We start from the raw sequence: 23,542 nt of genomic DNA on the forward strand, positions 1-23,542 counted from the left end.
CCCACTTTTAAAGAGAGGGATTCTGAATAATAACCACCCCTTGTTTTGAAAATACAGGTTTTCAAAAAACAGCATTTGTAAAAGCAGGTCCACCTCTAGAGAACATGTGACAAGTATCTAGCAGATGTCATTACTGCAAAGTACTCCCCTCAAAACCCTTAAATTTTCACTTCTTCTGGATTTGCCGCTTTAATGGAAGAGCCCACCATGGCGACACATGCTCTGCCTCTCAAAGTGTGGTCTGCAAGGCTTTGCCAGATGGTCTCCTTCAGAGTAAATGCTTTCAATATGATAATGTTTATATTTGTGATTCTGGCATGAACTAATAATTTTCTCATGATAGTTAATAAAAAACAGATTATTTCATTTCTATCTCATAAAACCCAGTACCTTTCCTCCCATTCTATCTGATGAGGGTGATTTTTTTTCCCATTGGTGAGGTGGCAGTGAGTGTGGGGAGGATTATGGAGCTGCAGCTGTCTCCACGGCTGAAGTGGTGTCCAGCCTAGAATTTGAGATCCCCTCCTCCTCACAAAGGTCAGGCTTGCAATGCATCAGAAAAGGATAGTTTGTCAGAGTAACAGAGACCAGGGCTCCAACATAAACAATCTCTTTGAAACTTCAAGGTTTACCTTTTAGCTGTAATATTCTGGAATTTGGTGGCTGAGTCTGGGGCTCTCTGGCCATATCCATCATGTTTTCTTAGAGGCTGATCATATTCCCTTCTAATCCTTCATTTTTCCAGACTAGAATACTTATTTTATAACTCTTGCCACAGCAGAGGGGTGAGGGGTAGGGCGACTTTTCATCCTTTGACCTTTTTTTATTTTAAAACTTTTTTGGACTCTTTGTATTTAGGAGAAGAGGTACTAAATTTTATCTGTGGAGCCCTCTTTTCCTGTGGATATTTGGCTAACAGAAACCGGTCCTGGTGGGCAGCAATAGTAGGGATGGTATGAAGATGGATGGCCTACACTTCAAAGGGTGACTTGATAGAAAAAGATATGGAAAATTAGTTTGGAGTGTGGCTGGCGATTATAATGCCACTAGTTTACTCTTCTTCAAAGGAATGTGAAGTAGGGAGTGGGAAAAAGTTAGATTTCCCTGAGAGAGAAGGAAAGATTTGGGGTCTTTTGGCGAGAGCTAGGATGCATTAACTTTCTTTTTTTCTTTTCTTTTCTTTTTTTTTTTAAAGACAGAGTCTCACTCTGTCGCCCAGGCTGGCGTGCAGTGGCTCGATCTCAGCTCACTGCAACCTCTGCCTCCCAGGCTCAAGTGATTCTCCTGCCTAGCCTCCTGAGTAGCTGGGATTACAGGCGCCTGCCACCATGCCCAACTAATTTTTGTTGTTGTTGTTAGTAGAGACTGGGTTTCACCATGTTGGCCAGGGTGGTCTCAAACTCCTGACTTCAAGTGATCCGCCTGCCTCGGCCTCCCAAAGTGCTGAGATTACAGACATGAGCCACCATGCCTGGCTGCATTAACTTTATTTCTTTCAGTACTAAACTCATAAAAGGGTAGACTTTTCTCTTTGTTGCCAGCATCTCACCATCTACTCATTCTGTAACCTACTGGAATTTAGCTTCCACTCCTAACCTGTCATTGAATCTGCATCCTTAAAGATCACCAATGGCCATCAAATTGATACAGGTTATAAGATTCAGCCTCACTCTACTCATCCTTCTGTACGATTTCACATAAAAGTCTCTCTACCATTGGGTTCTCTAGCAATGTTGTGCTTGTCTCTGACTTCTCTGTTTCTTCTCATTCTCATGTGTTGACAACTCCTCCTCTTTCTTCTCTTCCATTAAAGTCTCTCTATTAAAGCCATCTCCTAAGGTTCTGTCATTGGTGCCTTTGTTGTTGCTGTTGTTGCTGCTGCTGCTGTTTCTTCCATGGTGTTACCACCCTCTCCACTGTCTTCAAATGTCATCTTTGCTCCAACAAGTCTCATCATGAACTTTCTTCTGAGCTTTGGAATACATTTTCAGTCTTCTACACGACAGCATTTTCTTTTTCTTGTTTTTTTTTTTTTTTTTTTTTTTTTTTGAGACAGAGTCTTGCTCTGTCGCCCAGGCTGGAGTGCAGTGGCGCGATCTTGGCTCACTGCAACCTCCACTTCCCGGGTTCAAGCAATTCTCCTGCCTCAGCCTCCTGAGTAGCTGAGATTACAGCCGCCCGCCACCACGCCCAGCTAATTTTTTTGTATTTTTAGTAGAGACGGGGTTTCACCATGTTGGTTAGGCTGGTCTCGAACCCCTGACCTCATGATCTACCCACCTCGGCCTCCCAAAGTGCTGGGATTGTAGGCGTGAGCCACCACGCCCAGCCAGAACATTTTCTTCTAGACAGGAAACTATTGTGATCCACCTGGTGAGGATGCTAAGAACCTGCACAAGGATGTTAAGAGTGGAAAAGACAGGAGAGAGTCATAAAAATATTTGGCAGATAAAATAAACAGAGCTCTTTGATGGATTAACTATCCAAAGAGCAAGAGGAAGAAAAAGAAGTAGGAGCGCTAGAAGGGGACAAAGCTGACCCCAAGTTTTATAGGTTAGGTAAGTTGGAGGATAGGTGTGCCCTTACTGGAGTAAGAAATACATGGTAAGGGTCAGATTTAAGGGAGAAGATGATGACTTCAGTTTAGGACATTTGGAACATACCTCATCTCTGTCTTTTTTGCCTTTTGAGTCTTCCTTTCTGTCTTAGTCTGTTTTGTGTTGCTGTAACAAAATACCTGAGACTATATCATTTATAATAAACAGAAATTTATTTGGCTCATGGTTCTAAAGGTGGGAAAGTCTAAGATCAAGGGGCCAGCATCTTGTGAAGGCTTTCTTGCTGCATCATCCCATGGCAGAAGGTGGGAGGGCAAGAGAACACATGAGAGAGAGAAGGGGAAGCGGGCTCAACTCATCTTTTTATGAAGATCCTGCTCCTGAGATAACAAAGCCTTGCCTGTGATAACGGCATTAATCCATTTCTGAGGGCAAAGACCACATGAGCTAATCACCTCTTCAAGGTACTGTCTCTCAACACAGCTACATTAGGGATTAAGTTTTCAACACATGAACTTTGGGAGATTCAAACCATAGGACTTTCTTAGTGCTGCTACAATTATCTTCCTAAAATGCAGATCTAATTCATGCCATTCGCCTCAAAATTTTTTGTTAGCTCTTACTAACTACAGAGTAGTTTAGGCATTCAGTCTCCTTGACAGGGATTTGAAGCCCTACACAAGCTGTCTTTGTTTGGTTTCATTGTAATCTTCTAGCACAACAGAATCCACCAAGCAATTTCTCACCTTCTTGCCTTTGCTCAAGCTGTTCTCTCAATCTGGAATGCCCTCCCCAATTTTTCTGTGTATGGAAATCCCACTCATTCTTTAGATTGCAGCTTGCATGCTACATCCTCCATAATGCCTCCTCCCACCACAGTTAGAATCTGTCATTCTTTATTCAATATTTTCACAGCAATTTATGTGTATTTTTCCTTGTATTATAATGCATATGCTCAGACACGCATTTCTTCTATTGGTCGGTAAACTCCTTAAAGCTGGGAAATGTATCTTATTTATTTCCATTCCTTATCAGCTGCCAACACACGATTTTCCATATATTTGTTGCTCATTAAATAATAAATGAAAAAGAGAGGGAGACATTGATCATGGTTAGCGTGCAGGGGGAATCTTGAGGGGAGAAATGGTTGGAAAGGTAGGCTGAGACTTGCTTTAGAATATGTTCAACTGGGATGGAAACTTTGGGCTCTGAAGAAAAGGGATAGGGAATAATGATGAGGGTGGCAATGGATTATGGGTAATGTGAAGGGCTTATATTTAAACAAAGGATCCTGTGATACAAAATCATTCGTGTACACATTTAGCTTCTTATCCACAGGCAGATAAACCAAATTGTAAAGTCCTTCAGCAGGAAATTATTACTCTGCCCATTTAATTGTAACCCCAACTCTTGAATATTTCACTATTGCTGCTACTATGTCTATTGTCTGATGCCATAAAGAGATGGGACCTTGGCTGGGCGCGGTGGCTCACGCCTCTAATCCTAGCACTCTGGGAGGCCAAGGCGGGTGGATCACGAGGTCAGGAGATCGAGACCATCCTGGCTAACACGGTGAAACCCCGTCTCTACAAAAAATTAGCAATTCTACAAAAAAAAAAATTAGTAATTCTACAAAAAATTAGCCAGGTGTAGTGGCAGGTGCCTGTATTCCCAGCTACTCGGGAGGCTGAGGCAAGAGAATGGCGTGAACCCAGTGGGTGGAGCTTGCAGTGAGCCAAGATAGCACCACTGTACTCCAGCCTGGGCAACAGAGCGAAACTCTGTCTCAAAAAAAAAAAAAAAAAAAAAAGAGAGATGGGACCTTGACTAATAATATGGTGATGATCTATGGTGACAATCTATTGCTATGCCCATTTATTTAATTGTAGAAAAGGTGGGCAAGGAGATATCCATTCTGATTAATAAGATATCTTTGACCCTTAGTTTTTCTTTTCAAACATTTTCATCAATCTGTTTTTATATTAAATAGAACAAAGAAAAAATGAAAAATTGTGTCTAAAAAATTATTTTAATGGGTACATTGTAGGTATATATACTTATGGGGTAGATGAGATAATTTGATGCAGCATGCAATGCATAACAATCACATCAGGGTAAATGGGGTATCCATCACCCAAGCATGTATCCTTTGTGTTACAAACAATCCAATTATTCTCTTTTAGTTATTATAAAATGTACAATTAGATTATCATTTACTATAAGACACACTGTTGTGGTATCAAATACTAGGTCTTATTCATTCATTCTTTTTTTTTTTTTTTTTTTTTGGTACCCATTAGCCATTCCCACTTCCCCCTAACCCCCTAGAACCCTTCCCAGACTCTGGTAATCATTCTTCTACTCTCCGTCTCCATGAGTTCAATTGTTTTAACTTTTAGATCCCATAAATATGTAAGAACATGTCAAATTTGTCTTTCTATGTCCAGCTTATTTCACTTAACATAACAATCTCCAGTTCCATCTATGCTGTTGCAAATGATTGGATCTCATTCTTCTTTATAGCTGAATAGTACTCCATTGTGTATATTTACCACATTTTCTTTATCCTTTCATCTGTTGATGGACACTTAGGTTGCTTCCAAATCTTGGCTATTGTGAACAGTGGTGCGAGAAATGTGGAAGTGCTGATACCTCTTCAATATACTGATTTCTTTTCCTTTGGGTATATACCTAGCAGTGAAATTGCTGGATCATATGGTGGCTCTATTTTTAGTTTTTTGAGGAACCTCCAAACTGTTCTCCATAGTGGTTGTACTAATTTACATTCCCACCAACAGTGTACTAGGGTTCCCTTTTCTCTACATCCTCACCAGCATTTGTTATTGCCTGTCTTTTGGATAAAAGCCATTTTAACTTGGGCGAGATGATATCTTATTGTAGTTTTGGTTTGCACTTCTCTGATGATCAATGATCACCTTTTCATAAACCTGTTTGCCATTTGTATGTCTTCTTTTGAGAAATATGTATTCAAATCTTTTGACCATTTTAAAATCAGATTATTAGAAATTTTTTTCTATAGAGTTGTTTGAACTCCTTATATATTCTGATTACTAATCCCTTGTCAGATGGGTAGTTTGCAAATGTTTTCTCCCATTCTGTGGGTTATCTCTTCACTTTGTTTGTTTCCTTTGGTGTGGAGAAGCTTTTAACTTGATGTGATCCCATTTGCCCATATTTGTTTTAGTTGCCTGTGCTTGTGGGGTATAACTCAAGAAATCTTTGCCCACTCCAGTGTCTTGGAGAGTTTTCCCAATGTTTTCTTTTAGTTTCATATTTTGAGATCTTAGATACTAGTCTTTAATCCATTTTTATTTGATTTTTTATATAGTGAGAAATAAGGGTCTAGTTTTATTCTTCTGCATGTGGATATCTAGTTTTCCCAGTGCCATTTATTGAAGAGACCATCTTTCCCCCCAAGGTATGTTCTTGGCACCTTTGTCAAAATGAGCTCACTGTAGATGCCTGGACATGTTTCCAGGTTCTCTATTTTGTTCCATTGGTCCGTAGGTCTGTTTTTATGCCAGTACCATGCTGTTTTGGTTACTACAGCCATGTAGTGTAATTTGAAGTCACATAATGTAATTCCTCTAGTTTTGTTTTTATTGTTCAGGATAGCTTTGGCTATTCTGGGTCTTTTGTGGTTCTATATACACTTTAGAATTTTTTTTTCTATTTCTTTGAAGAATGCTGTTGGTATTTTGGTAAAGATTGCATTGAATCTGTACATTGCTGTGGGTAGTATGGACATTTTAACAATATTGATTCTTGCAATCCACAAACATGGAATATCTTTCTTTTTTGTGTCCTCTTCAATTTCTTGCATTAAGGTTTTATAATTTTCATTGTAGAGATCTTTCACTTCTTTGATTAATTTCTAGGTATCATTTTATTTGTAGCTATTGTAAATGGGATCCCTTTTTAAATTTCTTTTTCAGACTGTTTGCTGTTGGCATGTAGAAATGCTACTGATTTTTGTACGTTGATTTTGTATTCTGCAGCTTTACTGAATTTATCAGTTCTAATAGTTTTTTGGTGGAGTCTAGGTTTTTTAAAATATAATGTCCTATCATCTGCAAACAAGGATAATTTAACTTCTTTCTTTCCAATTTGGATGCCCTGTCTTTCTCTTGTCTGATTGCTCTAGCTATGGCTTCCAGTACTATGTTGAATAACAGTGGTGAAAGTAGGCATCTTTGTTGTGTTCCATATCTTAGAGGAAAAGCTTTCAGTTTTTCCCCATTCGGTATGATACTAGCTGTGGATCTGTCATATATGGCTCTAATTATGTTGAGGAGTATTCCTTCTGTGCCCAGTTTTTTGAGGTTTTTTTTTTTTTATCATGAACTGATGTTGAATTTTAACAATGCTTTTTCCGCATTAATCAAAATGATCATATGGTTTTTGTCTTCTGTTGATATATTACATTGATTGATTTGCATATGTTGAGCCACGTTTACATTCCTGAGATAAATCCCACTTGGTAATGATGAATAATCCTTTTAATGTGTCATTAAATTCAGTTTGCTAGTATTTTGTTGAAGATTTTTTCATCAATATCAGTGACATTGATCTTTAGTCTCCCTTCCTCCCCCCTTCTTTCCCTCCCTTCCTCCCTTCCTTCCTTCCTTCCTTCTTTCCTTCCTTCCTCTCTCTCTCTTTTTCTTTTCCTTCCTTCCTTCCTCTCTCTTTTTCTTTTGCTTCCTTCCCTCCTTCCTTCCTTGCCACCCTCCCTCCCTCCTTCTTTCTTGTTTTTCTTTCTTTCATGCCTTTGTCTGGTTTTGGTATCAGTGTAATACTGACCTCTTAGAATGAGTTTAGAAGTATCCCCTTCTCTCTGTTTCAGAATAGTTTGAGTAGGATTGGTATTACTTCTTAAATGTTTGGTAGAATTCAGCAGTGAAGCCATCGTGTCTCAGGCTTTTCTTTGCTGTGGGACTTTTTATTACCACTTTGATCTCGTTACATGTTACTAGTCAAATAACATTCAAGTTATTGGTTCAAGTAATTGGGTTTCTACATGGTTCAATCTTGATAGGTTGTATGCGTCTAGAACTTTATCCATTTCTTCTGGATTTTCCAATTTACGGGTATTTAGTTGCTCATAATAGCAACTAATGATCCTTTGAATTTCTGCAGTATTAGTAGTAATGTTTCCTTTTTCATCTCTGCTTTTATTTATTTGGATCACCTCTCTTTTTTTCTTAGCTAGTCTGGTTAAAGGTTTGTCAAATTTGTTTAGCTTTTCAGAAAACCAACTTTTAATTTCAATGATCTTTTGTATTGTTTTCTTCATTTCAATTTCATGTATTTCTGCTTTAATCCTTATTTCTTTTCTTCTTCAAATTTTGGGTTTAGTTTGCTCTTGCTTTTGTAGTTCTTTAATATACATCATTTGGTTATTTACTTGAAGTTTTTCTTCTTTTTTGATGCAGGCACTTATAGTTATAAACTTCCCTGCTTTTGCTGTATCCCATAGGTTTTGGTATGATGTGTTCCAATTATCATTTGTTTCAAGACATTTTTCAACGTTCTTCTTAATTTCTTCATTGACGCACCGACCATTCAGAAACATATTGTTTGATTTCTATGTATTTGTATAGTTTCCAAAATTCCTCGTTATTGATTTCTAGTTTTATTTCAATGTGGTTAGAGGAGATGCTTGATTTTATTTAAATTTATATGTGTTTGTTTCGTGAACTAACATATGGTCTATCCTTCAGAATGATTCATGTACTGAGGAGAAGAATGTGTTTTCTATAGCCATTGGATATAATGTTCTATAAATATCGATTAGGTCCATTTGGTCAATAGTGCAGATTAAGTTCAATGTTTAGTTGTTAATTTTCTGTCTGGAAGATATGTCCAACGCTGAAGGTGGGATGTTGAAGTCTCCAGCTATTATTGTATTGGGGTCGATGTCTCTCTTTAGCTCTAATAATATTTGCATTATATACCTGGATGCTCCAATGTGTGTGTGTGTGTGTGTGTATATATATGTATATATATATATATATGTGTATCTATATTTCAAATTGTTATATCCTCTTGCTGAATTGACCCCTTTATCATTATATAGTGACCCTCTTTGTCTCTTCTTATAATTTTTGAAATCTATTTTGTCTGATATAATTATAACTACTCCTGCTCTTTTTTGGTTTTCATTAGCATGAAATATCTTTTTCCACCCTTTATTTTCAGTCTATGCTTGTCTTTATAGGTGAAGTGTATTTCTTGCAGGCAACAGATCATTGGGTCTTGTTTTTTCATTTGTCTGTTTTAAAATCTATTCAGCTGCTCTATGTCTTTTAATTGGAAAGCTTAGTCCATTTACATTCAGTGTTATTATAGACAAGTGAGGATTTATTCCTTCATTTTGTTGTTTGTTTTCTTGTTGTTTTGTGGTCTTCCTTCTTTTTTTTTCATTCCTGTCTTCGTTTTAGTGAAGGTGATTTTTCACTGGTGATATGATTTAGTTTCTTACTTTTTATTTTTTGTGTATCTGTTGTATGTTTTTTGGTTTGAAGTTACCATGAGATTTGTAAATATTATCTTATCACCCATTTTTTTATTTTTATTTTTTTGAGACAGAGTCTCACTCTGTTGCCCAGGCTGGAGTGCAGTGGTGCAATCTCGCTCACTGCAACCTCCAACTCCCGGGTTCACACCATTCTCCTGCCTCAGCCTCCCGAGTAGCTGGGACTACAGGTGTCCACCACCCACACCCAGCTAATTTTTTGTTATTTTTAGTAGAGACGGGGTTTCACTGTGTTAGCCAGGATGGTCTCGATCTCCTGACCTCATGATCTGCCCGCCTCGGCCTCCCAAAGTGCTGGGATTACAGGCATGAGCCACCGTGCCCGTCCATCACCCATTATTTTAAACTGGTAACAACTTAACACTGTTAGCCTAAAAAATCAAACAAGCAAACAGAAAACTAATAAAGACTCTACACTTTACCTTCATCTCCCACTTTTTAACTTTTTGTTGTTTCTATTTATCTTCTATATTATCTATGTCTTGAAAAGTTGTAGTTATTATTTTTAATTGGTTCATCTTTTAGTCTATTTAATATGAGAATAGTTTACATATCAGTTACAGAGTTATAATATGCTGTTTTTTTCTGTGTATTTACGTTACCAGTGAGTTTTGTACCTTCAGATGATTTTTTTTATTGCTCATTAACATCCTTTTTTTCCTGATTAAAGAACTCCCTTTAGCATTTCTTGTAGGACAGTTCCATTGTTGATAAAGTCCCTCAGCTTTTTTCTGGGAAAAATCTTTATTTCTCCTTCATGTTTGAAGGATATTTTCACCAGATACACTATTCTAGGGTAAAAGTTTTTTTTTTTTTTTTCCCTTTAGCTCTTTAAATATGTCAGGCCACTCTCTCTTGGGCTGTAAGGTTTCCACTGAAAAGTCTGCTGCCAAACATATTGGAGCTCCATTGTACGTTACTTGTTTCTTTTCTCTTGCTGCTTTTAGGATCCATTCTTTGTCTTTGACCTTTGGGAGTTTGATTATTAAATGCGTTGAGGTAGTCTTCTTTGGATTAAGTTCACTTGGTGTTCTATAACCTTCTTGTACTTGAATGTTGGTATCTTTCTCTAGGTTTGGGAAGTTCTGTGTTATTTTCCCTTTGAATAAACTTTCTACCCCTATCTATTTCTCTACTTCTTCTTTAAGGCCAATAACTCTTAGATTTGCCCTTGTGAGGCTTTTTTTTCTAGATCTTGTAGGAATGTTTAATTCTTTTTAATTCTTTTTTATTTTGTCTCCTCTGACTATGTATTTTCAAATACCCTGTCTTCAAGGTCAACAATTCCTTCTGCTTGATCAATTCTGCTGTTAAGAGATTCCGTTGCATTCTTTAGTATGTCAATCACATTTTTCAGCTCCAGAATTTCTGCTTGATTCTTTTTACTTCCATCTTTGCTAAATTTGTCTGACAGAATTCTGATTTCCTTCTCTGTGTTATCTTGAATTTCTCTGAGTTTCCTCAAAACAACTATGTTGAATTCTTTGCCTTCAAGGTCACTTATCTCTGTTGCTCCAGGATTGATCTTGGTGCCTTACTTAGTTCATTTGGTGCGGTCATGTTTTCCTGGATGATCTTGATGCTTGAGGATGTTCAACAATGTCTAGGCGTTGAAGAGTTAGGTATTTATTTTAGTCTTTGTAGTCTGGGCTTGTTTGTACCTATCCTTCTTGGAAAGGCTTTCCAATTCTTTGAAGGGACTTGAGTGTTGTGATCTAATTTGTATCTGCATTACGGGACACCTCCAGCCCAATAATGCTATGGTTCTTGCAGGTGGTAGAGGTACCACCTTGGTGATCTTGGATAAGATCCAGAAGAATTCTCTGGATTACCAGGTAAATACTTTTGTCTTCTTCCCTTACTTTCTCCCAAACAGAGTCTCTGTGAGTGTTCTGAGCTGCCTGGAACTGGGGATAGAGTGACATAAGCAACCCATCGCACTACCACTGGGACTACACTGGGTCAGACCTGAAGCCAGCACAGCACTGGGTCTTGCCAAAGGCCTACTGTAACTACTGCCTGGCTCTACTTATGTACTTATGTTTGCTCAGGGCCCTAGGGCTGTACGATCATCAAGTGAAGCTAGCCAGGCTTATGTCCTTCCTTTCAGGTCAGTGAGTTCCCCCAGGACCCAGGCAGGCCCAGAGATGCTCTTCAGGAGTCAGGGCCTGGAGTCAAAAACTTTAGAAATCTGCCTCATGCTCTCTTCTACTGTGGCTAAGCTGGTGCTCAAGCCACAAGACAAAGTCCTTCCCACTTTTCCTTTCCCTTTGCACAGGCAGGGGTGCCTCTCCCCATAGCCACCACTACCATCACGTGCCCACAATATGGTGGGTACCACCAGGTGACTGCTGATGTTCCCTTAAGGCCCAAGGGCTCTTCAGTCAGCTTGTGGTGAATGCTGCCTGGCCTGGGACTCACCTGTCAGGGCAGTGGGCTCCCCTTTGGCCCAGGGCAGGTCCAGAAATGCTGTCCATGAGCCAATGTCTGGAATCAGGAACCTCAAGAGCCTGCTTGGTGCTCTACCCCACTGTGGTCAAGCTGGTACCTAAGGTTCAAGACAAAGTCCCCTTTTATTTTTCCCTCTGCTTATCTCAAGCAGAAGGAATCTCTCACAGTAGGCACCACAGCTCAGAATGTTCTGGGTCTTATCTGAAGCCAGCAAATCTCAGTCTCACCCAAAGTTCTTGATGTACTATCTGGGTATCGCTGCTGGTTATGCAGGACCCAAGGGATCTTTAGTCAGCAGGTGATGAATGTTGCCAGGAGTGGCTCCTTCTCTTCAAGGCAGCAATTTCTTTCTGGCCCAGGATGTGTCTAGAAACATCCGTGAGCTAGGGCCTGGAATCGGTGCCTTATGACTCTGCCCAGTGCCCTGTGCTACTGTGGCTGAACTGTTATCCAAGTTACAAGACAAAGCCCTCGTTTCTCTTCCCTTTTCTCTGCTCAAATGGAAGGAAGTGGTCCGTTTTGGAGCTGTAAGCTGTACTGCCTGGGGTTGGTTGGAGGGTTGGCATGGGCACTCCCTTAGCTGCCCTGGCTGGTGTCTCAGTAGGTCGTATACCCTCTAAGTTCACTGGTTTCAAGTCCAGCACAGCACTAAGACTTGCCATTCTTGTGGCCTAAGCTGCCTTTTGAGTTTATTTAGGATTTCTGAGCGCTTTAGCCCACAATGGTGTGTCTTGCCTGAACTCAAGTTCCGACCACTTGGATAGGCAATTCCCCTCTGGCTAGGGCTGTTCTAAATGCTGCCAGCATGAGTGGGCATCTGTTGAGTTCAGCCTAGTTTTGTTTTCCACTGTAACAAGGCAGCACTGAGGTCAGTGCAGTGTCCCACAGTCGCTGTGCTCTCACTCCCCCAAGTACACAGATCCTGCATGCCACATGGCCGCTGCTGGGGGCTGGGGAGGGATGGTCTTGGCAATTTAAGACTGTCTTTTCTACCCTCTTCAGTGCCTTTTTCAGTAATATGAAGTTAAAACCAGGTGCTGTGATTGCTCACCTGATTTTTGGTCTTTATGAAGGTTTTGTGTGTGTGTGTGTGTGTGTGTGTGTGTATGTAGTTGTTAAATTTGGTGTTTCTGGTGGGGGAAAAAGAGGACGATTGGTGAATGCTTCTATTCGACCAGCTTGCTCCACCCTTGAAAAATATTGTCTTTTAATATGAATCCTAGAATAATAAAATTGATGACCTTCCTTCTGGGTGGTCCCACACATACATATTTATTATGTTTCTATCTTTATTATGTATGTACCTATGCATTCTTTATATATACATTCTATGTATCCATGTGCCCATCCTATCCATCAGTCCATCTTTATCCCAATCTTCCATTAATAATACAACTGCTAGTTGTGTGTCAAAGATGGGAAGAAACAGAGAAAACCCCTATACTGAATATTTTAATTTTCAATTATCTGTTATGAGTGCACCTACTCCTTGTCCAGCCCCATATTCCTGGGGGAGTTATATGCACAGAGAAGATGTCAGACAAATGTAATCTTTTTATTCCTAGTTGGAGTATGGCTCACAACCCCTTTCATGGTGAGTTTGGACCTAAGAGAGCCACTGGGATGCATTTTGCTTGGGCTTGAGGCTGCCTGCAGAGGCCTGGGTGGTAACTTGTCCCTATCAGCCCTGTTTTGGCTCTCATATGGCTTTCCTAGGTCAAAGAGGCTATGGTGGAAGGCAGTGCACAACCCTCTCCAGTGGCTTCTCCCTAAAAAGTCCTAGAAGAGCTACATCCCATCAGAGAAATAACACACCCCCAATATGGGAGGACTCTAAAGAGGCCCTGCTACATGAATGAGAAGGCTTTGCCTGCCTCTTAATGTGCCAACTCCTCCATTTCTTAGCATCATGACACAGCGCTGTCCTTGGCTCTGCCCAAGACCATCAGTCCTTCTCAAGAGTAGGGGGCCAGGAGTGGAGGGGAAGTGCGCTGAGTTAACCCAGCAGGGTGGATGGGTAACCAACATTGACCTGGAGGCTAAAGACATGGCAACATTCACACCAAATATGATCATTGTATTGGATACCACTTGTTCCCCATCTCACAGACTCACCTTATTCTACCTTTTGTTGTAGCAACCAGCTCGGGTCAGACGTCATTGACAGGACCTCCTCTTGGCTTCACCAAGTCGCTCTTGCTGCCTGCCCAGGGCTTCTTTGCCACCTCAATATTTAGTGTATTCTTTCATTATGTTAAAACTAAATAAAATGTTTCATTATACCTGCTATAAGAAACCATTTACTCTTCTACAGAAAACATATGAAAAGTGGTTGTCAGAGCTCAGTGGTCACAGTGGCACTGGTGACTTTGAGGAGGCTGGAAGCAATTGGGATGGGAAATGGAGGGAGCAGAGTTGGAGAGATGAAAGTGGGCAGGGCAAAGCCTCTCCATCCATCTGGCAAACCCCTAACTCATCAAACCAGATCAAACAGTTCAGTAAAATATGTTTAAGCCACCCTCAAGACGACTGCAGGCATTCCAAGCATGGAGAGTTAGCTCTAACCAGACAAGGAAAACTTTAAGCCGGGCGCAGTGGCTTGCGCCTGTAATCCCAGCACTTTAGGAGGCCAAGGCAGGAGTATCACTTGAGGTCAGGAGTTCAAGACTGGCCTGGCCAACATGGTGAAACTGCGTCTCTACTAAAAAACATAAAAATTAGCTGGATATGGTGGCATGCATCTGTAATCCCAGCTACTCGGGAGGCTGAGGCAGGAGAATTGCTTGAACCTGGGAGGTGGAGGTTGCAGTGAGCCGAGATCATGCCACTGTACTCCAGCCTGGGAAACAGAATTGAGACTCTGTTTCAAGAAAGAAAAAAGAAGAGAAAAACTTTAGATCTCCCAACCTTTGAAGTGAGCAGAAAAATCTTTTTAGTCATTCTTTTCCCTTCACTGAGCCTGTTGTGACTTGAAAATATTGAGGTGCCATTTTTGCTGTAACTGCCTTACAAGGATTCTGCCTTGCAACCATCTCTCTTTCAAAAGGCTGACTTTTTCTTGTTTACAACAAGTTGTAGAATCATAGTTGATTATATGTTGTATTAGAGTGGGAAGGGGCCTTAGAGATCATTTAGTTCAGCAGCTCTTTTCATAAGATGCTTAACGGTATGTCTTAATCACACCCCTAGTTTGTGTCTGAGCCAGGTTTGTAACTCAGGTAGCCTGACTCCAAGTAATCCAAATTGTCTCACTATACAGGGTAAAAAACCACCTATAAGGAATTGTGTAGGGGGAAATGATTTTGAAGTGTGAATTGAAGCAGATTCTCTGCTCCAGGTTTATAATTCTACTGAAAACCAAGAACTAATGAACTAATACTTAGCTGTATGAGAAAGGAATTCCAGGGGGATATAGCAATTGGTTTTTCTTTTCCCTTTTGCACCTCCTATCAGTGTGAGCAGGATCTGAATTTTCCTGTTTTACAGATTCAACTACAAAGAAAGAATTATGAACAGAAACTCTACTACTTCATAAAGAAGAAGAGGCCTTGATTAATAAATAACCCTTCAGATGTTGTACAGGGAAAAACGGGGTGCCCCAATTTCTGGGAGTCACCGCACTTCACTTACCCTGGGGCCTGTTTTACAGGCATTTGCCTGCTTAGTTAATTGTAGTTATTCCCAAAATAAACCCCATTTTGTGTGGGACTCTTCTATTCTGAGGGAATGATGTAAGCAAGAATATTGGCTGGAGTATCTTGAATATCTGTGATAGATGGCTCCTTAGAATGAATCTTAAATCTCCAAGGGACTCCTTTTATCTTGTGATTTTGCTCACAGGTTCTAAGCTGCTGCTGGGAAGGGTTCCAGTTCTATATTCTCTGTCTTCTGGAAGCACCGATGAAATCACTCAGCTGCTACCCGCTTCCATCTCTCACTAAGCACCTCTTGGCTCTCCTTCGTCCCCACAGACTGAAAGCATGGAGGTGACTAATGAGATGTGTCTTCCCCTTCAAATTGTTCACAAGCCCCACATGACCTTTGGCAGGCAGGGGTTCTACTGTGGTGTTTCTGACTGTGGATAAGGGGACATATGTGCTCACCACAGTTTGCTATTTCTCCTTGCTCTCCTGTGACCGGTGCGGCAGCTCAGTTAAATGGTCAGGCATGGTTCGTTGGTGGCCCCCAAACAATCCATCAGCAGTGGACACATTATAGAAAACATGGCTTTGAGTCTTAGCTTAAACTATATTTATGTAGCATGACAGTAGGAGAAATATCTAATTGTGCTTGGATTAAAATTCAAACAAAGGCCTCATGACTGGCTTGGAGATGCTGGGGTCCACACCCCATGTTTTCCAGAGAAGTCAAGATGAGAGAGGATGTGGTCTGTTCTGTCATGAACAGTTCTGTTTCCAGACCATTTCTCAAAGTCACTGAAGGCCCATTTCTGGGGAAATGATTACTAAACTGATGATTATTTTCTTTGTATTGCTGGCTATTCTCAACTTCAGGGAAAATGTAAGGTAGCTGTGGAGTTTAAGGAAAAAAGAATGTGTACACAAAATGGGAAGCCACACCTGCCTGTAGCACTAGCAAAAATCAAAGAAGTCTGCCTTATATTAACATTTTCAATAAACACCAGCCACCTCAAAACAAAATTAGTATTTGAATCAAATTAACATATTTGACTCAATCACCTAAAAAATAGCTATTGGATGAAAAAATAAAAGAGAAAATAGTGTCTAATTAGTGACTGGCCATTTTCAAAGTGGCTTCTCCTACATTATCTCATTTTTAAAAAAGTAAATTTGATCTTTTTAAATGTTAGAGTGAAGTGGTTCACAATTGCTTGAAATAAGCAAAGGACATTATATTTATAAGCATGCAAATTACAAACCAGGCAAAACAGTCTCTTCTGCTGCTTTATATATTTTTGTCAACCATCATAGATTCATGGAAAGGTCTCAAATAGATAGAACAAAATGGATTTTAAAAAATTGTTTGAACTTAGCATGTTTTTCATTTCTTTCTCTCTCTGTCTTTGGTCTCAGTTTCTTTCTCTGGTACCTTCCCTTGAAAGGTGAACTATTATTACTTGCATTTGGATAGATTATTATTTAGTTTGCAAAACATACCATTTTTCCACTCATTAAAATCTCATAGTTGCCCAACTTCATTAAGATAAATGGAATTATTCATCTGTTTTCCCCCCTTTGGCTATGGGGTCAATGAAATGATGTTAAGCAGGAGAGGATAGGGCTGGCAAACACTTTTAAATGTCACTAAGTAATGTCAGGAAAGAGCTGGCCTGCCACTGTCCTGAATGATGGATATGCTCTCAACCTTAATGGCCATTAATGACGTACATAATAACAGTTTGCGTTATAACCATCGCTGTTCAACACTTGAATTTTGTGACAGTTATAACCAGGAGTGGACACTTCTGAAATCTGATTAAAATACACAGAGAAGTAAAAAACAACAAAGCAAGACATAACCCTGAGACTAACAAGCAGTCAAGGATGGCAAACCAAAAAAGAAAAAGAAACAAGAGTATAGCCAACCTTTTTTTTTTTTAATTAGAGTATATTATACTTTCAAACTGGATACACTAGAAATTGGCAATGCAACATAAGATGCAAAGGAATATACCAGTTACTGTCAAAATGACCCTGTACAGCCTCGTAATGCAAAAAGCTTTATACAATACAAATTTTCAGTAATGTACACAAACCTTGACAGTATGATCATCGGAACATAATATGAAGAGTTAAAAAAAGGATAGAAGAAAGAAAGTGCTGAGAACCCTAACTGCATTACTATATGGAAAAATAAGCTAGTTTTCATTGAAGAATGCATAGTGACAACAATTGAAGTTAGTTGGTAGGTGAATTTCTCAAAGATGTTAGTGTTTTATACGGAAAGGATATCTATGGAATACATCCTTCCCTGAGTATCAAACTGCAAACCAAATTCAGGGGTACATATTTTCTAGGGTGGAGTCTGAAAAATGCTGTAGATTTTTTTCTTTATTAATAACAATAATAATATAAAAAGTCAAACAAACTCCAAACACACCTTTTCTCACTCAGAAAACTTTTATAATTTACCAGAAAGATTGATGAGTCTTTCCAAAGTGCTAAAAAAGTTGCCCAATTATATTAAGCATTACTAAGTCATTCAAATACAAGTTCAGTGGCAAGCAGTGAAATGCATGGCATTTGAGCAGTAAACGTCTCCTTCCTTCACCTCCTCTCGTTCTTGAAAGTTTCAACCCTAGACCTCCTATTGCACAAGTGGCATGCTGTAAAACCTATAGTCTGAATTGTCAGGGCCACCCTTTCAGGTTTTTAACCTGCTGGTGCTTAAGTGTGATTCGCCTTTTCTACCAGCCTCTGTGGGACTACTTTAGCCCTCTTTCCTGTCATCACTGAACTTGTAGTTTTGAAAACACATTAGCCAAGTGGCACATTCTCCATTATATGGGGATAAAGACATGACTTGAAAACAAAACAAAACAAAAAACCAACCCACCCATAAGCCCAGTATTCTTGGAGTGTATTGTCCATAACTATCTATAGTGTCTTTTACTGAGACATTGACGTGGCGAGGTTGAACATTGTTTCAAACCTGGCCAAGAGCAAAGGTCTCTGCTGGAGAATGACTGAGGGTTTGGGAGCTTCCCGCTCCCTGTGGGCATCTCCTTAGTGTAAACAGGTTTGCCAGGGCACCAAGTAGGCTCCCCATCCATGGCAGGATGACTGGCAAAGGGAGGTGTAGCACACCTACTAGGTGTGGGGAAGAGGGGCTGGCATGGAGGGGACTGAGGAGACCATGGTGTGGACAGACAGTACAGTCTTCTGGCTTCCTGTAGAACTGTACTAATTTCCAGGGAGCTTTCAGCAAAGCAAACTGACTAGAGGAAGAACATTAGGGATGCTTTTATTTTCCCCTGGTGAAGCAGATTTTAAAAAACCCCAACTCTTAGGATAACACATGATGGAAAACAGCAACAGAGTAAGAAAATGTTCCTCCTGTACACCAGTTCTCCAATAGATAAATAATATATAAACTTTTATATTCCAAACTTCCCATTATTATACAAAGAACATTTCTTCCTGCTCTTTCAGCCTGTTTCATACTGGAAATTCTGTTGTTTTAAAAATACAAGCAATGAACATATTCAGCCAAAGATTTTTTTTCCTTTTTTCTTTTTAAATCACCCATTACTTTTTAAGATTAGCAAAGGGCTTTACAACCAACCCACACCTGCTTCCTGCTGCAATAAAGTGCTGCACATAAATTGCCATTTTAATGACCACAAAATAAGAGCTTTTAAATAAGTATAAAGTTAGCCTCCTAGCAGGTTACATCTACCAGGCATTAACAAAATGGAATACAGAATTACTAATAACATGGAGGATACCGCGATTAGCCAGAAGATCGGCAAAACACAATGGAAACTTGTCAGGGGCATAAACTGAACCATAGGACTAAACAGCACCTTTTTGTTGCGTCATTATATGTCAAAGAGGTTGTGGCTAAATCTTCAAACATACAGTCTACTCATTCCATAAAAAAGGTACATTTTCTTCCTTTTATTTTACTTTTTTTTTTTTCAGATGAGAAACAAAAACTAGTGCAAGACCATAGCACTGTGCAAAACTGCCATTTCTTTTTTTTAGTCTGAGCATTTATACCCAGAATTTATCCAAACCCCTTTTAATCTCCTTGGCTGGATTTATCAACCATAATTTTTTTCACTCATACATTTCTTTTTCCTGCAAACAAATGGTAACCACTGAATTAATACATCATATATATATATATAATCTGCCCTTAAAAAATGATGCACTGTGTGTGTGCACCATACACATTTGTCTACGTGTGGGCACACACACAAAACACACTTAAGTTCTGTGATGTTAGCTGCAGTGCTGCGAGACATTTCTTCCAGATCAGTCACTTGATTCCTCGCCTCTTCATCACCAGAGAAGATCTGAGCGCAAGGTCTCCAGCGCTCTGGCGGAAATCTCCAGCAGCACTGTAGATGGCTACCATTCCTTCATCGACTAAGCACCAGGCCCTACCACTCTGTAGCCATCAAAGAGAGAGGGAAAGGTGATGAAGGAGCACAGGGAGAGACTGTCGTGGATGAACAACCCAGGAGGGAAAAGAACGTTCATCGCTGTTAAAGAAGCCAGTACAAAGAATGTGCAATAGAAATGTCATGGCACACGACACACGGCTTTCTCTTTCAGAATCCACAAACGCCCACACACCACATTCACCCAACAGAAAACCAAATGCACCAGTATATAAGCTTACAAGTGCTGATTGCTATTAAGGACACTCTCTTTAGGGTTTAACAAGACAAGATTCCTTTCAGAGAAAAGTACGGAGAAGGGCTGAGAGTGGGAGTGGGTGGCTGGGGAGGCATGCCTCTGAAGGTAGAAGTATGCAGTAGGTCACCTCTCTGAAGATTGGATAAAGCAGCTTTCAGGTCAATGCAATAGGTATACACACAGAGCCAATTCTCTATTCCTTACTAAAGATATACAGTACACATGTTCCAGACCCATCGGGGTCTGTAGGTTTTGCAGCAACATACACCTGCTGGGGTTGTGTTTAAGTTTTGTGGGTTTTTTTTTTTTTTTGTCTTTTGTCTCTTTGTTTTTGGTACAGAACATGGCTGCCCTCAGACAGTCTCTGCTCTTTCTCTCAGTCCGAGATAGGCGAGGAAGGAGTGTTTGGGTGAGGGGATGCTGGGAGGCGCAGTCTGAGGTCGGGGAGGGTGGAATGTGAGATCCAAGTGGTTCTTGGGGTATAACATTGTCAAGGGAATGAGATGGGCAAAATCTGAGTTCCGGTACTTGTCAAAGCGCAAAGGGGAGCCGTTGAAGGCCAAAGCCTTGAGTGCCAGGTTGGGCTCTGAGCTGCTGCCGTGGGCTGCCGACAGGGCCACGGTCTGCAGAGCCTGGGAGGCAGACATAACTGACAGGGGAGACAGGAGATTCCGGGAGCTCCCGACCACCAGGAGCGGGGCCCCCGGGCCGGCCGGTTCCTTGGGGGCTGGACACAGGCCCTTCTTGTCCTCCTCGGGGCAGTCCCCACTCTGGTGCTTCTTGACGTGGCGGCTGAAGACGAAAGGGTGTGTGGTCTTGAACAGGCACTCTTCGCAGCTGAAGGTCTGGCGTGGGGCGTGCTTCAGCTTCTTGTGCAGGTTGAGATTGTCCTTGCGCTTGCAGCTGTAGCTGCACTGGTCACAGTGGAAGGGCCGCTCCCCGGTGTGGACGCGCACGTGCTCGATGAGCTTGTTGGCGGTCTTGGACAGGTAGCCGCACTGGTCGCACTTGTAGTGGTTGCCCAGGCGGTGCTCCCGGGTGTGCGTCTCCAGCTCCAGCTGGTTGGCCTTCACCGTCTGGCAGATCCGGCACTTGTACTCCATCTTGTAGTGGGTCTTGAGGTGGCACTCCATGGCAGCGGGGCGGTTGGTGGAATAAATGCAGAATGGGCACCTGCCGGGGAAAGCAACGCAAGGGAGGTTCAGCCGGGAAGGTTCGGAGGCAGCCGCGCTTCTCCCCGCCTCACCAGCCTTCCCTCACACCACCCCCCAGTGTCTGAGGCCTGGCCTGCCCAGCCCAGCCCGGCCCTGCCGCCTCTCAGGGGTAGAACGGCCCTTTTTGGCTCTCCCTGCTGACAGAGCAGTCCCCGCTGACAAGCAGCTCTGGCAAGGTCCGCTCAGCCTATTCTGGGTCTCTTGGCCGATACAGGCAAGGCCAGCCCTCACCAAGGGGAGCAGAGAAAGTGCCAGGAATCAATTTGCTGGTGCTCCCCTCCAGCCCCCGCCCGGCCCCTCGGAGCCCTCCCCACTCCCGACCAGACAGCGCAGAGGTCTAAACCTCCTGACCTCCCCTCTAGATGGGAGCAACACAAAGAATCGACTTTTCATGCACCACACCAAGCACACGCAGAAAGGCTAAGAGGTTTTAAAGAACAGCTTATAGGGGGAGCGCTACCTCCAGCAAACAGAAAGTCACAGGGGTCAGAATCGTGCTTATTAAGGGGTTGTTAGGATGAGAAGGCCTGTGTGTGTCTCTCTGTGTGTGTGCATGTGTACATATCTATGTACTCGTAAAACATATCTCCCTACAGGACTAGCTCTTTGTCAGGAAAGGAAGCTGAGGACTATGGCAGGGGCATGGGAGGAGAAGGAAGCCCACCCAACGGCCCATCTGCTAATGAGGAAGGGAGGAGGGAGGGAGACAACTGCTATCTGGAGCTCGAAGACATTATTAATACATGATTATGCTGGAGACAGGATAATAATCCAACTGGATTGGAAATTCTCAGAGGGCAGGACCATATCTTACATTTCCTCTGCATTCTCTGCAGTGCTTGGTAGAGTACTTAACACATGGTAAGCACTCAGGACATACTGGTTCATTATTTGAGTGGTCTCTACAGGCAATTTAGGTAGATTCTGGAAGGGCGGATGCTGGTCCCAGCTCCATCACCTTGTCAGGCTGGAGCTGGACACCCTAGCCTGGGCCTCTCTGTGGCTCGGTTTCTCCATCCTTTGCAGTGAGGCTATGCTACCACCAACCCTCCTGGCTGTCCAGAGGGGCCACGAGGAGTGGTGAGGCCATGTTAACAAACTCTGCTGAGCCTCTCTTTTAGAAGCTGCCAGGCTGGAGTCAGTGGCTTATATGAGAACTGTAGCGTGTTTGCTCTCTTTCCACAAAGAATGCAGATGCAAAAGTGGCTGCCTCAGCTCTTGCTTGGCTCCTGCAGGGCAGGGCTCAGGAGTGGACTGTCCTCGGAGGGTCTGGAGAGGTGTTCAGCAGAGCCCAACACAACCAAGTGCACCGTGCACGGCCTCCTCAGCGCCAAGCTCGCCGTTAGCCTTTGAACCTCAGCTCACAGAAGAGTGCACACGAGAGAAATATAAAGCCCATTCCCAGGTCAGGTGCACACACAACCCCTACGCCAAGCTGGGCCTTACCTAGAGGAGTCTGAAACTCACCACTGTCCTGAGCTACGGCAAAAGAAAAATAATAGTATAATCTTATTTGATCTGCATTATGAACAGGATATAGAGTACAAGCAGTTCCATCACAGAAAAGCAATTTAGACATCAGCAGTCTGTTTCATTTTAAGGACATTTCTGTGACCCACAGCTCAATCTTTCTTTCACTGCTCAGGCAAAGTGCTAAGGGTTTTCCGTGCTCCCGTTATTTTCTTAAAGACACTCTCTCAGGCAAATTAATTCTCTGATATGGCAAAGGAAACAAAACAAAACAAAACAAAGACTCACTGTATAGCCAGAAGGCATTATCAATTTTTTCAAAGTATTCTTCTACTTGGTCATCCTAGAACATAAACTATTACACAGGGGACGGTTAGCACTGCACGGGAAGTGTCTGTACCAGCAAAAGCATCAGAATTCACTGTGCATTCTCCCCAATGGCTTCAGAGGCTGGGGACTTTGGAGGTCCCTGAGGAAAGGCGAACTGGCAAAGCCACAACTGGCAGGGGCTGCAATGTTCATGGGTGTGACTGGGCTACTGGGAAGGGCAGTGAGCACTGGTCCAACCACAGAAAAACATGGTTCTGGTGTTTCTCTTTTTAAAATGAGAGCACACAAATATTTATAAAGGGACAGTGGGAACAAACCAAATCAAATCCCCAAATAAGCTCTTCCTAGGCATTTCCCATCTACTGGTTTCCTTGAATTATAATCACCCCCTCCCCAATCCCTTCTGCCCTCCCCTCCCCCTCCCCCAAGAGTGAAACGAAATGGAGTTCAACGGAGGTCCTGCTGTTCCCTGACTCTTCTATGTGGGGGAGTTTTTGAGGAGGCAGGGGCCTGGGGGGACCCAGCCTGCACTGACCCCAACACTCCACTCCCAGGGTCTTTTCCATCTCTCCCTTCCTCACCCATCTGGGGGAGTCATGCCACCTCTCTGGCAGG

The 23,542-nt window shown here is 41.8% G+C and overlaps 2 protein-coding genes across 16 annotated transcripts in view; one reads left to right on the forward strand and one right to left on the reverse strand.

Annotated features, from left to right (window-relative positions):
• Window positions 1-23,542, forward strand: part of C4H4orf51 (chromosome 4 C4orf51 homolog) — a 95,810-nt gene that overhangs the window by 59,011 nt on the left and 13,257 nt on the right. The window contains exon 7 of one of the 2 annotated variants that reach the window (XM_054683419.2): window positions 13,703-13,847. The exons of the other annotated variant lie outside the window; for it this stretch is intronic. The gene's annotated coding sequence lies outside the window, so the exon portion shown is untranslated. Of the gene's footprint in view, window positions 1-13,702; window positions 13,848-23,542 lie in introns of those variants that run through there. 2 annotated transcript variants of the gene reach the window in all.
• The window catches only part of ZNF827 (zinc finger protein 827), a 180,820-nt gene continuing 174,400 nt past the window's right edge, over window positions 17,123-23,542 (reverse strand). For 4 of the 14 annotated variants that reach the window (XM_016952308.4, XM_054683416.2, XM_063809930.1 and 1 more), the window contains exon 14: window positions 17,123-21,086. In XM_016952308.4, coding sequence (XP_016807797.1) covers window positions 20,267-21,086 — 820 coding nt within the window. In that variant the 3' untranslated portion in view covers window positions 17,123-20,266. Of the gene's footprint in view, window positions 21,087-22,573; window positions 22,607-22,711; window positions 22,842-22,885; window positions 22,953-23,542 lie in introns of those variants that run through there. The other 10 variants (XM_016952315.3, XM_016952316.3, XM_016952314.4 and 7 more) reach the window with 7 other exon arrangements.

The sequence above is a fragment of the Pan troglodytes genome, chromosome 3 (genome assembly GCF_028858775.2).
Source record: "Pan troglodytes isolate AG18354 chromosome 3, NHGRI_mPanTro3-v2.0_pri, whole genome shotgun sequence".
NCBI classification, from domain to species: domain Eukaryota; kingdom Metazoa; phylum Chordata; class Mammalia; order Primates; family Hominidae; genus Pan; species Pan troglodytes.